The sequence below is a fragment of the Rhodnius prolixus genome, unplaced genomic scaffold, assembly GCF_049639745.1.
Source record: "Rhodnius prolixus isolate KJV_2025 unplaced genomic scaffold, Rpr scaffold_6, whole genome shotgun sequence".
NCBI lineage: Eukaryota > Metazoa > Arthropoda > Insecta > Hemiptera > Reduviidae > Rhodnius > Rhodnius prolixus.
The window spans coordinates 28,335,734-28,352,866 of NW_027411634.1; the positions used below are offsets into that span (position 1 = coordinate 28,335,734).

At 30.2% G+C, this 17,133-nt stretch overlaps 1 protein-coding gene across 1 annotated transcript; it reads left to right on the plus strand.

Annotated features, from left to right (window-relative positions):
• Window positions 1-302: 302 nt before the first annotated feature.
• Ranbp16 (Ran-binding protein 16) lies at window positions 303-17,110 on the plus strand. The gene is made up of 21 exons (XM_074141774.1): window positions 303-428; window positions 1,465-1,705; window positions 1,783-1,949; window positions 2,057-2,281; window positions 2,386-2,586; window positions 4,597-4,716; window positions 5,500-5,646; window positions 5,731-5,903; window positions 7,928-8,121; window positions 8,228-8,333; window positions 8,424-8,541; window positions 8,623-8,714; window positions 9,056-9,200; window positions 9,283-9,430; window positions 9,545-9,704; window positions 11,386-11,576; window positions 11,654-11,865; window positions 12,571-12,709; window positions 13,731-13,990; window positions 14,099-14,226; window positions 15,392-17,110. The coding sequence occupies exons 1-21, from the start codon at window positions 318-320 to the stop codon at window positions 15,492-15,494; spliced, it is 3,381 nt and encodes a 1,126-aa protein (XP_073997875.1). The 5' UTR covers window positions 303-317; the 3' UTR covers window positions 15,495-17,110.
• Window positions 17,111-17,133: the final 23 nt, after the last annotated feature.

Genomic DNA, 17,133 nt, shown 5'->3' on the forward strand with positions numbered 1-17,133 from the left:
ACAAGTTTTTTTGTATTTCTAAAAAAAAGAATAAAGTTGAGGATTTAATTATGTTGTAAATTTTAAAAGTACTTAATAGCAGCTATTTCCTCAGGTATAGATTATTACTGTTGAACAACCTGTGAAGATCTTAAGGGACTTACTTTTCCTTAAAAATTAAGAATAAACGATTGAAAAAAAACCGCTGAAACACCTTGCAATAGACGTAATTTTTACAAATTATTTATTTGTCTTCACGTTAATGATGTCTATATTAATGGAAATGTCTATCAGGAAAAAGTAAATTAAGTCACGTTTTCCTTGCAAAATTGCTAATAATGGTAAGAATTTATCTGCTATGCTATCAAAATGGTTCCAAATCATCTTTTATGTTTTTAGACTGCGCTGCAGTCGTTGCATGGGTAGCTGCAAAAATGGCGGAGGAACAGGTGAGTCTGTAAACAAAGTATATATTTACTGGATATATTAATTTATTTTATTATCATTTTACTATATGATAAATATTTTAAAAGTTTACATTCTCCACCTTTATAACACTCTGCTTTCTTTATTGCTTCCTATTGTCATATTTGTATATTTTTCCATGAGCTCACCATTCTGTGAATTTTACCCGGATTTTACAAAAATTACTGTATATATTGTTAGTAAAAGGATGCAATAATCGTGACAGTTTGCTTTGCAAATAGTCCATTTTTTGTACTCAGTAAGAATGTAGCTTAAATTATCTAATCATAGAATGTTATGTATTTAAGGTACCCTGAAGTAGTAAAGTGCTAAGTCTCTCAAGGCATATTACTTTAATAGTAAAGTAGAAATACATGTAATAAGCTTTCATGAACATATAGTTTGTACATTGTTCAGCTTAAGTATATGTATTTTATTTGTAGTTATTAGTTAACCAAGAAATATGTGAACAAGTAGGGATTTCTTTATGTTTAATTTATTAGTTATTTTTATTTATTATTTTGGACATGTAAATTGACAAGACTTCTCAGCAATAAATTGAATTTTGACTTCTTTGTTTATTTTTTATTGTAACAGTGTAACCATCATAAGCTACAGGGGGGTTAGTGATTTTGAAAATGGTAAAATGAAACAAGTGTATAAAGGTGACTAAAAGCGACATGGAATAATGCTTAATTGAATGTCAAATATTTGCAAACACATTTTAATATGAAATTAAATTATTGGTGGGCTTAGAATGAACACATGCCGGGTCCAATTTTAGCTATAAATGAATTCAGACTAACAGAGTACACAGTAGTTTTTTTTTCTGTCTCTATATATTATACTATTCTTTACAACGTTTTCATTGTGAGCCCATTTCCTTATTTGATTGGCATTTTACTGTGAGTAAGTACATTTGATTTTATTATGTTTTGAATATCTCTTTTTTCATAAAATTTGCTTAACCCATTTCTATTTTGAATATTTTTGTTTTCATTTATTAATAATGCTCTGTAGGAGGTACGACAACTAGAACTTCTGTGTAAACAGCTTTATGAATCAAGTGATCCTACACTTCGGGTCGAAGCTGAAAAAGCTTTGGTAGGATTTCAGGATGCTTCTGACACTTTATCGAAATGTCAGTTGTTATTGGACCGTGGAGATTCAAGTTATGCCCAACTTCTTGCTGCAACAACTCTTACCAAATTAATATCAAGGACTGCCCAAGCAGTTAGTCTTCAACAACGGATTGATATTCGTAAGTAGATCAAGGAAATTGTAAAAAAAAGACTTGTAAATCTTTTTATCTAATTTAGGTTTTCTTTTCAATTTTAGGTAATTATGTATTAAATTATCTAGCAACAAGGCCCAAACTTGCTGCTTTTGTTGTTCAAGCTTTAGTAACTTTATATGCACGTATAACAAAACTCGGATGGTTTGATAGCATTAAAGATGATTATGTTTTTAGAAATGTAATTAGTGACATCACAAAGTTTTTACAGGTTGATATCTTAATTAATTATATTACTAAATATAAAAAGAATATTCATGTTTCCAATGGGATTGTTAGGTCAACAAAATATATGGTTTAACCCTAACTAATTTTCAGGGCTCCGTTGAACATTGTATGGTTGGAGTACAACTTCTATCTCACTTAACTTGCGAAATGAATCAAATATCAGAAGCCGATGCAAATAGGTCACTTACAAAGCATAGAAAAATTGCCTCATCTTTCAGAGACATTCAGCTTTTTGAGATATTTAGGCTGTCTTGTTCTCTTCTTGGTACGGCTAGTGAAAATTGCAAAAACTTAAATTTCAATGATGAAGCACAGGTGAATTAGTTTTTTATTTCACTTTACATTATCTTTTAGTAAATTTATGTTCAAAGGGAGGCTTATTATTTATTTTATATTAAAATTAAGTACATTTATTTCAGCATGGTTTAATGACCCAGTTATTAAGATTAGCTCATAATTGTTTAACGTTTGACTTTATTGGCACTTCTACCGATGAAAGTTCCGATGACCTTTGTACCGTGCAAATTCCTACTTCATGGAGACCAGCTTTTTTGGATTTCTCAACATTGAAACTCTTTTTTGATATGTACCACTCTCTGCCAAGTACATTATCTCCTTTGGTTAGTACAGTTTAATAAAGAATTGCTTTCCTGACTTTGATTGCTTAACTATGCATATAAATATATATATATATATATTAATCCCGCGTATGCAGTCATTCATAATATTTAATACATCATAATACTTTTTTTAATTTTAGTCATACGCGGGATTGGAACTGGGAACCCACTTACAAAGCCACGCTCTTTACCTCTAGAGTCTAGACCAACACCCGCCCATCCTTGACAAGATATTTTTGCCGTAGTCATAGGTCAAGAAATCTTACATACGGGGTACATTCGCATGATGTGATGATTGCTTTTATTTTATGATAAAACAAATTTATCCTGATTCACCCACAACCATTACATCACACTACATTATTTAAAATCTTCAAATTATTATTATTTTTTTTTTTGTTCTTTGCGTCAAATAACATTTTTTGCAGTCAGAAGATCCCCAAAATGTTTATTTCTGGTGGAAAATTGATATTAAACCGATCACGAATAAGATAAAATTATTAATTTTGATATTAAATATCTCGACAAATATTAGAAATATCAAAACGAGGTTAACGCCATTTTCACAATTTTTTATGTAGTTTTCACAATCATTGTCAAAACCAGTGGTCCTTATGAAACCCAGATCAGGTTTTTGCCCGTAACTCCGCAAAAAAATGAAGTTACAGCATCGGGGATGGAAAATTTGAAAACTAGATAAAAAAAAACACATAGTTTACTTTTTCGGAATTCTGCTTTCCTAAAAAGTTATCAGCGATTGGTGCGATTTAAATGGATCACCCTGTAGATACATCCAATGTAACTCGAAAACAAAATATGTGAAAAGTTCATTTTTATATTTAGCTTAGGTGCCAACATAGTTTGCCGCAAATGGTTTTGGTGATCGGTCTTCCTGAAGTACAATTTTACTGAATTAATTTTTCAGTTTGTGGATTTTTACCAAAATGATTCCAGTGATTTTCTTTAAACTTAGCGCATTGGATGCATATAACATTTATTTGAAATAATTGACCTACATAAATCGATTAAGCGTCTTTCTCGGAGTTGAGGGTGGTAAGTTAAGGTTTCATTATATTGAATTGCCACCTGTATATTACTAATAAGATTTAAAATTGGGAATGAATTTTTAATTGAAGAAACATACAGACCGGAAAATTCACTTTACAAAATAATTTTTTTACTATTTTGAGATTTTCTTGCAAACGCTAGACACAAACCCGGAAAGTGAATCATCTGACAGCTGGAAGCTCAAGATTTTCTTTCTCTTTCCTATCTTAATTTAAATTTTCTGTATCAAAGGGTTCTCCATGATTTAAATTCTGTTTATGGTTAGTGTGGAACTGCTTGGAGCAGTGATTTTATTTAAATTTAAACTGTTACAAACAACAACTGCTTTACTACTTTTTGTTGAAACATTTTTCCCGAAAATTCGATTATAGGTTCTTATGATCTAGAAGGTGGGTAGATACTTAAACTTAACATAAACTATTTAAGTAATTAAAGTATTAAATACTTTCTATTACTACTGCTGTTGGGTTAAAGAAGTAATTAAAAGTATTTTGTATACCAATGTTTCCTGGTACATAATTGAATATTAAAAAACAAATGTAATCGTATTTAATTTGAGGACACATATAAATAAAACATAAAATAAAAGTAATAAAAAAAGGAAGTTATTAACAGTGAAAGTTTTAGCGAGTTCTCAAAAAAACGTGATTTCTGATAATATTGTAAAACTCTCCCAAATTTAAGCAAAGATATTCACAAGACTTATTTTTTGTTAGAAAGCAATAGCTTCTGTGAACACTTGTTAACATCTAATCCGAATGCTTTCTATGATTTTCAATTTTTAAGAAGTTTTACTTCTTCTGAAAGGGTTAGTTGGTAAACAAATGCTCATATTCAGCATTTATTGTTATGAGTTGAGTTTTAGTACATCCCAATTTGAATTTTTGTAAAGTTATTTATTAATGAGTTCACTTAAATCAGACAAAATTTCTATAATTTCAGGCTTTATCATGTTTGGTACAAATAGCGTCAGTAAGAAGATCCCTTTTCAGCAACACAGAAAGAGCCAAATTCCTAACACAGTTAGTTAATGGGGTTAAACATATACTTCAAAATCCTCAGGTAAGAAAAAAAAAATTTTTTATGTAATACTAAGTGCTGTATTATCTTTGAATTCAATACTTTTTCCTCCCTTACTCCGTTTAAGAATCATTTTGTCTAAAACAGTTTATAAACAACTCATTAACTCATATTTTGCAAGTTCTTTATTTATTCATTCAATTTTAATGTTTTCGTTCGTAAATAGATAATGAGCTAAATTCTGCTTGCTGTTCGATGAAAATTTTATTGCGTAAACATTGATGTAATTTCTTTTACTAACTGACTATAAATAACAGAAATCTCATACGCATGATCTGCACTCTTTTTAACAAATTTTATATAATATATTTTTTCAGCTACCAATTAGGTGTCGTGGACGGGGGCGAAAGCTCATACTTTACGATAAACAATTTTTTCTAACAAATAAAAAGTAGTCATCATATGCGGGATTCGAACTAGGGATCTTCCACTTACAAAGCCATGCTCTTGACCACTAGCACTAGTCCTACACCCGGCCATTTATATAATATATACATTGTGTGTATTTATGTATATTAGTATATATCCATCTTTTTCTAAAGCTAGTGGAAGAGGAGAGGTGTAATTTCTCAAAACCAATCTAGAATTTATCCAAAAAATAAATACTGCTGAGTGTTCTACTCTTATAAGATTTGAAGTTTTTCTTCTTTCCCGTTGTTTTATTGTGAAAATAGTTCAAAAGAAACGAGATGAGTTAACAAACTAGTTTTTTGTTTATACTCAAATTCATATAATCTTATCTTCTTTCTAATTTATATTTTTCAGGGTTTAAGTGATCCTAGCAATTACCATGAATTTTGTCGTCTTTTAGCTAGGCTGAAATCTAATTATCAATTGGGGGAATTAGTAATGGTCGAAAATTATAGAGAGGCAATACAATTGATAGCGAAATTTACTGTAGAAAGTTTGACAGTAAGTAATTTATTTCTGAAAGAGATTTTTTTGTAGCAAAATGTAGTTAAATTTTAAGATATAATTTCAATTTTGTGTTGTCAGATGTGGCAGTTTGCACCAAACAGTGTACACTACCTTTTAAGCTTATGGCAAAGGATGGTCGCTTCTGTACCTTATGTAAAAGCAACTGAACCACATTTGCTAGAAACATATACTCCAGAAGTCACTTCTACATATATCACATCCAGGTTGGAATCTGTAGCAGTTGTTGTCAGGTAAAGTAATTTTTATTTTAATTTGAATCAATTGAAGATGATAATTATTAATTTAATATAGAGAGTATATTATTATATATTTGTTAGTAATACATTTTACAGGTCTTATAATGGAAAATTCGACTAAAATATTAAGATCAAAATAAATAATCATCTCTTGTAGAAAAAGTGGTTCTTAAAAAATAGTAAATATGCCTGGGAACAATATATCTCACAAACGAAAAAAAGGCAATGAGTTGAAACTTTATATGTTTCATTAGGATTAAACCGAAGATTAGATTGTTACTTAGCACTCAAAATGAAAGTTAAACTTTACTAATTAGATTTTACACATTTTTGAGATTATGTAAGGCTACAATGAATTTCTTACAACTAATTATACTTGTTGTACACATTCAGGTGTATAACGTTTATTTAAACTTTTTCTCTGAAAAATTCGCTAAAGGGCTTTTTGATAAGAGGTGGATAAGCTTCTGTTTAAAAGTGATATCTCGGTAGACATTTCACGAACTCATGTTCACTGAATCGTGAATAATGAACTAGGATATTGTAAGTTGCGTGAGAGTGAATGCCATTGATGCTTGCTATAAAGAACAAAAAACAACAAGAGTCAGAGCGTGCGAGAGTTTCGAAACTAAAGGCGAGATCTTTTTTTGACTCTATAGTATGACTCTATAATTTTTGACGAGGGATACAATTTTGAGTTTCCCCTAATATTCGAGAGTGCAGACGACAATCAGTGAGTGGCGCCGTACCCCATTCTCTTTCAACAAAAAATTTCAACTCTAAAATCTTGAGAAAAAATAATGGCGACAGTTTTGCGACTTTGCATTGGCCTATGTTTGGATAAGTTCCAGAAATTCTGCTCCGTAGATCATCGTAGGTATGATTACAAAGTAGTATACTTGTTAGATTTAGATCTTAATCTTAGTAGTCGGCATAGAAACTGGCCACGATTTGACTTGTCTCTTGAGTCTAGTATGTGGGTTTCATGAAAGTCGTTTGACTTTAAACAACCTATGGTAGCACACCAAGGTTGGGGAGGAAGAGCATTGTTGTTGAAGAAGACCGAAGAACATTTTTTGTCCATGGTTTTATGACATGATGGTGTGTCGTAATATGTGGGGAGCTGATGAAGAGTTAGTATTTTTCGCAAGTATGGTTGTGAAATTTGCAGATGTTATTGCTTTGTTTTGCGTTCAGTAATTGTCGCAATATATAAGTAGAAAGCCTGGTATTATAGTGAAAGGATTCAAATTGGAGTGGATCATTTTGTTTTGTTAAAAGCTGTTGGTGTTCTAAAGAGATGCGGATGAAAATAGCTGCGCCCCATGGTCTGTGAAAAGTCTGGGTGGTCTGCTCTGTAAGTGTGGTATAGATTGTTATGTTACAATAAAGACATCCTGTAAAGAGGGTTCTGTGAGCCATTCAAAACAAACACCGCGGTTTGCGGACGAAGAATATGAAAAAGAATATGTCTCCATCATATCTATAGGCTCGCCTACATACTGCTGGTGCAAACTAGAGTTGTTGGCCTCTTGGTTAGGATGTTTTAAACCTTCTCCCTCGCATTCTCGATCTCGCACTCAGTGACTATTTATTATCTTTTCTCTAAATTGAAGGAACAGCTGGGTAAAAAAAACTTTTCTGATGACGAGGTGAAAATCGAAGTGAAGGACTGGATAAAATAAAAGCCCTAGGGGAAAGTGACACAGCAATGAAAACTATCATTCTGCAGTTGACAAATTGTATTGAATTTAATGGTGATTATGTGAGAAATAATGTAATACCTACAGAATTCTAAATGTTTCATTAAAAGTGTGCATTTTTGTTTTTTTTTAAATCTTGTTAACTTCGTTCTTTGTGTACTCACTCACTGCCAGTAGGACAATATTAGGATCCATTAGTGTCCTTTTAACAGAAAATCGGTGTATTAAATTGTACAACATTTCTACTATATAAAAAAAAAATTACTGGATTAAAAGCTATGTAAGAAAATCGGAATAAAATGTTCATTTGTTTAGGGAAGGCCTAGAAGATCCGTTGGATGATTTAGGTATGGTGCAACAGCAGTTAGAACAGCTTTCGGTAATAGGACGTTGTGAATATCAGAAAACTTGTGCTCTTCTTGTCCAATTATTCGACCAGTCTGCAACTCTATATCAAGAACTTCTATCAAGCAGTAATGCTCATCAGATTGATGTAACCATTCAACAAGGTAAGATAGCATATTTGCTGTATATCAAATATTCGATATATCGTATCAGATATTAAATTATAGTTTATCTGTATCACCTCTTAAATAAACGTACGTTGCTCAACAGGTCGTCTTACTTGGCTTGTGTATATAATCGGTTCGGCAATTGGTGGGCGAGTTTCCTTTAACAGCAATGATGAACATGATGCTATGGATGGAGAACTAGTTTGCAGGTATTAATAAGTAAAATATGTATTAGATATTTTAGACTAAAATTATTCATTAAGCAGTATTTATACTTTTTGTTAATTAATTTCCATTAGGGTGTTGCAGTTAATGAATTTAACTGATTCAAGATTGACACAGGGAGGTTGTGAAAAATTAGAATTGGCTATGCTAAGCTTTTTTGAACAATTTCGTAAAATTTATGTTGGTGATCAGGTAATTTTTTTTTTTTTTTTTAATTAAATTTAAAACTTTTTGCCAAAATGTGAATCTTAATTGTTTTAACTATTTTTATAGGTTCAAAAAAATTCCAAAGTTTATAGGCGACTTTCCGAAGTTTTAGGTCTTAACGATGAGGCAATGGTTTTAAGTGTATTCGTAAGAAAAATGTAAGCAATAATTTGTGCATTCCTCATTAAGTTTACCTTGAAGGAAGTAGATATGTCTTATTTTGTAGGTATTTATTCTATAATACGTAGGCTTAAGAAAGTGGTTTGGCCACTGCAGGATTTTATTTAATGGTTAATAAAAGAAATTTACAGTAAAGTATGTTTCCTATCCGCCTCCGTCTACGGTACCTAATTATATGGTCGGACGTAAAGCCCGTCTGAAAAAAATAGATATTTCTTTACCTTTTTTATTTATTATATTACATTTAAGTCTTTATTTGTATATTAAAATATCAAACACAAAGTGTAAATCATAACACCAAAAGTTTTTTTTTTTTCAGAATTACCAATTTAAAATATTGGGGTAGAAGTGAACATATTATTTGTAAAACTCTTCAACTCCTTAGCGATTTAACTGTAGGCTATAGTTGTGTTAGAAAATTAGTTAAATTAGAAGAAGTGCAGTTTATGCTCAACAATCATACGGTAAGAATATTTGTAAATAAAGATTTTGATCACTTTTTTAAAGAAGTTATTTATTAGTTGTGTTTTTTTCTTTTAACCTTAGAGTGAGCATTTTCCATTTCTTGGAAATGGCGTTGCAGTTGCTGAAATGAGATGTCGTTCGATGTTTTATACATCATTAGGTCGACTTCTTATGGTAGATTTAGGTGAAGATGAGGACAGATTTAGTTCTTTTATGCTTCCACTTACAAGTGAGTAAAATTTTATATGTCAAGTTTTAGAGAACTTCTTAAAATAAAATATTGAAATTTGAAACTATTTTAAAACATTTTCAAAGCGAATGTAATTGATTAACTACTTTTCAGATGCTTTTGAATCAATAGGTGCAATGTTAGCTAACGCTGGTACACCTGTATTTGCTTCAGAAGAAGCCAAAAAAGCTCTTATTGGGTTAGCCAGAGATCTACGTGGATTGGCTTTTGCATTTAATACAAAAACGTCTTATATGATGCTGTTTGATTGGATGTATCCTTTAAAATAAAAATATTTATTGCATATAATGAACAAATTTTCAGTTGCGTATTAGAATAAATAATCAGTTCAAACATTTGATCTATACTTTCTGTTGTCTCACCACTAGTAAGGAACAATATCATCAGCAATTTAAGTATATTCGCCTCTGCAATTAGGACCGCAGAAATGTAGTTCCACATAAAAACTCTTGTAGAAGAACTTTGTAGTACTATCCAAATATCCTACTAAGTTGCATCGCAATATCTCTCTCTTTACATGTAGTTAGCATGACTCCATTCAATTGGCGACATAGGCAACGAACATATTATTTAAGTTCTACTCTAACCTATCATTCAAATAATGTTTAATCTACAAAATTATGTAGATCCCTAGCCGCACACGTCATATTCCAAATAGATTTTTTAAAAACAAACGGAACTGAATGATCTTTGAATGGCGCGAACCATTGGGGTGAAAGGAAATACTGCAATGAATGAAAATAAAGTAGCTGACAATTAAGCAAAAGAAATAAATTACCAAATTGCCCTTTAAGCTGCCAGTTATTTGAAAAACCTCTTTAAAAATACTTATGAGTAAAGGAAGGGTGAATAGAAAAGTTGCAGCGATCCAAGGAAAAATTGTGTGGCTTTTTAGAACCTGTTGTAACTGGTAAAGCGAGAGCAGGTTTTTTTGACGATTTAATCACGATGCTTCTTCTAGCCAATTTCACTAAATTGGTATATACTACACGTTCCTTTGATGGACTAATGCTGGACATATCATCTTAGCGATGTTCTTTTTTACAAAAATACAACACATAAGCTTTTATCCTCAAACTTCACATTAAAGATATTCAGAGAAATTGTTGCTATCATCAGCCAGAATAACATTTCTACCCATTCTCATTCTTATTCTTTATTCTAAATGGTTTATTTACTCAGACAAAAAGACAGGAGAGCGAAAAATTGAAAAAATAGGAATTTAAATTATTGACCATAGGTTTTTTTTATTATTAGATTATTAAGAATCTTCCTATAAGACATTTTGACTATTTTTAGGACCTGTATTTTTATAGTTCATTTAATTAATAATTAGGGGCAAAAGACTTTAATTTTTTGTGCTTTTCAAATAAATTAAAAAAAATTAAAACTTGTTTGTTGGTAACAAGAGCATATTTCTTCTTTCATAAATGAGAATAGATCGCAAAGATTACAATTTGACGTATCTTCTCCTAATGGGATTTTGTTGTTTCGAGAAGCTAGCAAAGTTATATCAAGTTATGGTATGATAAAAATGAAATTATTGCTAATACAATGAATTGTAAAATGTAGGCTCTGAGCTGCACAATAAATTTATTGATTGTATTTATAAATGTACATACAACAATGTAGTTATGGAAGTGTTATTTTATTGATATTAAAGAAATCTTGTGAATCCCTAGTTGTACGCTATCATTTCTAATACTGTTGAAGATAAGTCGCGAATATGTTAGTGCACCAAGTCATTCCTAAGGAACATATATGTTTTCGAGAACCTTTTTACAGAAGAATTTTTTTATTTATATTGTATAAAACTTCGATATGAACAAAAATTTCTAATTTTTAATTTAATAGCTTTTAAGATAAAATTGTCTTTTGTGCTATAATTTTTTTTCTTAAGTAATGATCTAATTTATCCTTGACTAAATTAACAGTTATCCAGCGTACACTCCCATTTTGTTGCACGCCATGGAACTATGGTACAGAGAACCACAAGTTACTACACCAGTACTAAAATTATTTGCAGAACTAGTCCAAAATAGATCGCAAAGATTACAATTTGACGTATCTTCTCCTAATGGGATTTTGTTGTTTCGAGAAGCTAGCAAAGTTATATCAAGTTATGGTATGATAAAAATGAAAGCCTGGAGTTATTTATTTTTCTGTTGTAATCCATTTTTAATTAAAATCTTTTTTTTATAGGTACTAATATACTATCTGTGGAAGTGCCGAAAGATCAAATGTATGCTATGAAGTTAAAGGGAATATCGATATGTTTTTCAATGTTAAAAGCAGCTCTTTGTGGTAGTTATGTTAATTTTGGTGTATTTAGATTATATGGTGACGGAGCACTTGATAACGCGCTTAAAACATTTGTTAAACTTCTCTTAAGTATACCACAATCCGATTTGTTGGTAAGTATTTTGTATACTTTTTTTTTGCACTTCTAAACATTTTTGATATGATTTTATATTTTGAAAGCAACAGCTTCTTTTTTCAAACAATAACTTCCTTGAACCTAAGAAGGATAGAAAAGAGCTACTTTGACCTTGTGGAGAATAGACACAAAATATATGTGTATATAATATTGCTGGGATTGATGTAATCCTCAATGTTACACCTCTTCATCTTGTTGTTGAGAGTTGAGAAAATTAAGCTATTCTTAGAACATTAGAGGAGGACCTGGAAGAGGAGGTTAGCCACCTGGACATCCTATTCTTCCTAGGACATCCCTTTAATTACTGGGTAGTACCGTGGGATATATCCTTAAAAGTTAATAAATCACTATTGTGTAAATCAGACAGCTAGTAAGGCTAGGAAGGAGCAAGGGAAACTGGGAAAGATTCGTACCCGTACATATTACAATCCAGAATGAGACACGGACTTTCTCACATTAGTAAAGTTGTACTTCTAATCAATAAGTTCTTTGCCCTAATAATACTGTAATATAAATTATGGAGGTTGTAGACGCTGCTTTTTGTATCATAAATCCCAATCATACCTAAGTGATAGTGTGGTTTGTGTAAATGATGTGAAATACGACCCAGGATTTTTTTTCACATTATCCATCAATCACTCTTAACTTTACATGCTTTTCAAAATAGTTCAAACTTTTACAGGATTATCCTAAATTATCGCAAACTTATTATGTTTTACTGGAGTGCCTTGCACAAGATCACATGAGTTTTTTGTCTACCTTGGAACCCTCAGTATTTTTGTATATACTGTCTTCTATATCTGAAGGACTTACGGCATTAGGTAAGTCAATTTTAATTGTTACTACTTTACATTAGTAAAAAGCAGTTTTACATTTTTTTAATTTTAAAATAGCTTCTTGTTAATTATTAGTTTAAAGATAAGGAATAGAGATAATGAGATAAAAGTAAATTAAAAAATAAAATTAAATAATTATAATAAAATATTGGACCCTTATAACCTAGAATTTAATTATCTCTCTTCCCTACATTCCATTCTTATTTAGGAAAAGTCCAAGAGTCGAACACCTGAGGACATCGCCTTTAACTTCTTTGCTGCTATTGAACAAACAACTGTCATTATTTTTCTTTGACATATCTGATGTAAATCCCTTGAAAACAATCTTAAAAACTTATTTTTTGCTTCTTACGGCAATAACGAGCTAATGCAAGTTGCTACTTAGCTCTATTAAATGCTTCAAGCCTGTATATCTATGAGTAATCAACTGGTATTTCAAAATAATTAAAGCTTATCAAACAGCTATTATTAATTGCTAAATGTTTTTTAGTAATAACCAAATGCAAAATATAGATATATTGTGTTTTGGCGACACGAAAGTAAAAGTAAAGCAAAGTAATCGCCTATTTTTTCAGGCGGGGCTTAACGTCCCCAACTACCAATTAGGTGTTATGGACGGGAACGGAAGCTCATACTTTACTATAAAAAAATTTTTCTATCAAATAAAAATTAACCATACGCGGGATTCGAACTGGTATCTTCCTCTTATACAAAGCCACGCTCATGACTACTAGACCACTACCCGCCCCTTACCTAGCATCTGAGTTAACCATGATCGTGAAGGTGGTTTCCTCGGAGTGAGACTTTACAGTTGAGACAAGGAAGTATCTAGCAATTAAGAGAGTGGTTACATATCTTAACTAAGTTCCATCACTACAATGAGCTGTTCTTATCCACTACGTGTCGAACTAAGTCTTCGTCCCTTACTAACTAATTATATGTATACCAGGTAATAACAATATTAGTCAAATATCTAACAAGTTAAACTGAATATTTATATTTCTAGATACAATGGTGTGTACGGGATGCTGTGCAAGTTTAGATCACATAGTTACTTATTTATTCAAACAAATTACACAGAAAGGTAAGAAGAGAAGAGGTATGAATCAACCACAAAATGAAATGTTCCTACAAGTTTTAGAATTACATCCGGAAATATTACACCAAATATTGAGCACAGTTTTGAATGTAATTATGTTTGAAGACTGTAGAAATCAATGGTCAATGTCAAGGCCATTGCTTGGTCTTATTCTTCTGAATGAAGAGGTAAATATTTTAGATATAATGGTTTATTAATTATTTTGAAGAATCAATATGGTTAGTCCGTCTTTGTTTTTTCTATTTTCTAAATTTATTTCTGGTGTAATTTTACAGTACTTTAATCAATTAAGGGAAAATATAATTCGTAGTCAACCCGCAGATAAGCAGGCAGCAATGGCGCAGTGGTTTGAAAATCTCATGGATAGTATAGAAAGAAATTTATTAACTAAAAATAGAGACAGGTAATTTATCAATATTATTAAATCTTGTTTTTATTAGTTTTAATAATCATTTTTTATTTTATATTTTCATCTAAATTGGCTACAACGATTTTCATTCAATTTTTTGTCCTTAATATTATAAAGAAAGGTCAGATATGTTGCTTAAATTCCCTGTTAAATGAAAATACCATAGTTGGATGTACCATCTTAGTGAATAAATGTTTATTTACTATTTTGAGATTGTTTTTAAAAATAGTTTTAACGGTTTTCTTTAAACTTTCTATTCTCTTTGCACTAGTGATAGTCTACAACTATGTAGTGATAAAAATTTTCCTAGAACAATTCGATGAAGTGACTTTTGGGAGAAGGTAGGCTATTTACCATTGTCAAATTTACGACTCTGAGTGTTCTACATTATAAAGGGCGTTTAAATGTCTTGATTAAACCCCGAGTAAGGAAACAACGTTATTTTGTGAAATGTAATGCATTTTGAAATGTAATTATTAGCACGTGATGGCAATGGCGTGATGGTTTAAAATGTCGAGAATAATTTAGATATTTAGTAACCAAAAAAAAAAAAAAAATTGGAATTCTGCTAACAAGCGCATGTACTGTTCTCATCTTGGTTACCTTAACCTAACTGGGAGAATTAATAGGATTGCTTAAATTAGACTTTGGAGAAATGAAGTGTCTGTGAACATGAATTTTCTGATTTTTATTTTTTTTTATTTAAAATTATTGCATTTCTTGAAACGTGACTTTTTAGGTTAGGGGAGGAGTTTATTGTACTTGACTGTTTTTCCACCTACATAATGTTAGTAGGAATAAGTGGTAAAATTCTGTGTATTCAGCAAAAAAGTTGGACACTTACAAGTGAAATAAGAGGAAGTTGATGGATTTCTACGCCACAGATTTCTTTTATTTCCAAGCAAGCAGTTTCGCCTGCCCAAATCGAACTGTTTATGAAATGTAGGCTTGTTTTAAGACTTCACTCTTTTCTAATTTCGATAATGCTCAGCTGGAAATCTCTATAAGTTTCACGCATTTATATGTATTTTTAAATCAGTCATCAATCCTGAACCTGCTAATCACAATCTCTTATTTCTCGACCCCTATCTTCATATAAAGTATCTAATATATATATATATATTTATATAAATTAGATAAAATGTATCTTTGTTTTTAGGTTTACGCAGAATCTCTCATTATTCAGGCGAGATATAAATGATTCTTTAAAAGGCCCCTTCATGACAACAGGTTCAGTTTCATCCGACATGATGACATCATAGTCGACTATGTTTAAATGCATATTTTATACTTATAGACTGACCGATTACGCATATAATTAAAAACAAAAGAGTAAAAGAACTGTAAATTATTTTTTTAGATACTAAATGGTTAGTTAAAAAAATTGAGGATTTGTAAAAAAAAAAGAAGTTTTTTTCACTCTTCTTTATATTTATTACGATCGTTGTAAATAAGTATTAACTCAGATTATGCTGTGTTTTAGTAAATGTCACAATTTCATTGATAAAAAAATATTTCTACCAAAATTATGTTAAAAGTATACAATGTCTATAAGAAGAATAAAAATTTGGAAAAAAAAAATCTAAAACTTTAATTTGCAGTTCCAAAACAGAAAAGATATTGGGTGTGAAAGTGGGCTTTTACTTTTTAGAATATTGTCAAAAATTGACAACACAATTTTTTTTATTTATTAAAATTATTCCGTGCTACATACACATTAAAACGTACTAATTACTATGTGGTGAAAACAACTGTACAGTTGAAATGTTTACACAAACAAAAAAAGTGTGGCTAATTAAAATGGTAAAATAACTAATAAATAATTGGTCTATGATTATTGTAATATTACTATAAATCTATCTAAAGCTTCTTCGTTTTTAAAATCATGAAATTGAAAAATTAATACAGTAATAGACTTTCCACAAATTGTATAGTTTCTATGTGCATATTTGTAAATAAAATTGTACACCATAATACTGATGAGAGAATGAATCCATTAATTGAATGTGGTAGAATTTTTTTTTCTTTCGTCTTATGAAATGTACTTTTTTTAATTAAAAATTTGTTAATATTACTTTAATTTATTTTTATCGGTTAATTTATGAAAATAACCTATTTAAAAAAATGTAAAAATGAATGCAACAACTTTAAAGCTCGAGATCTCTTTTTTTTTAAAGTAAGATTCATTAAAAAATAACCTAAAATGTATACCATTTATAAGCTTATTTAAATTCTGATTTTTTTTTTTTTTTTTTGCTTACTAGTTGTAGCATTGAGTAAGACTGTATTGGAAGAAGCTCTTATTTAAAAATCTGTTGCAGTCCTTAATGAAATGCAAATTTGAACTTGTGAAAAGAGGTATTACCATTTAGAATTTAAAATTTGTACGTTTGTGTGAATGTAAGCATTATTTAAGATAAACAATATTGTTTCTTTTCTTTTTTTTCTTGCAATGTAAAAAAAAAAATCAGTAAAAACAGAAAACAAAGTAAGAGCTTTCGTATATTTTTTTTTTTCTTGCTTTACAAAAGGTTATGGTAAATATTATTCAAAATACAAAGAAAGTCATAGAAACTTTGTATTAAAAAAAATTGAAATTAATTTGGGTTTTATTTTGTACAGATTTACATCAAACACGTGCTATAATGTTCATTAAAAGTAACTAAATAAAAATATCCAAAGATACTACTCTTAAAGTCCATTTCACTGATTCGTTTTTTCTTCAATCTGTTAATAAAATAGATTAGGCAATTCATTTGTGTTTTAGCCCTAATCAATTTATGCTTTAACATTCCAAATACCTGCACTACTGGTTAAATGAATTATTTACATAATGTTATATGGTAAAAAAAGAAAGTTTTTTTAAATTTGCCAGATATTTATTTCTTTTCTTTTTTCTCC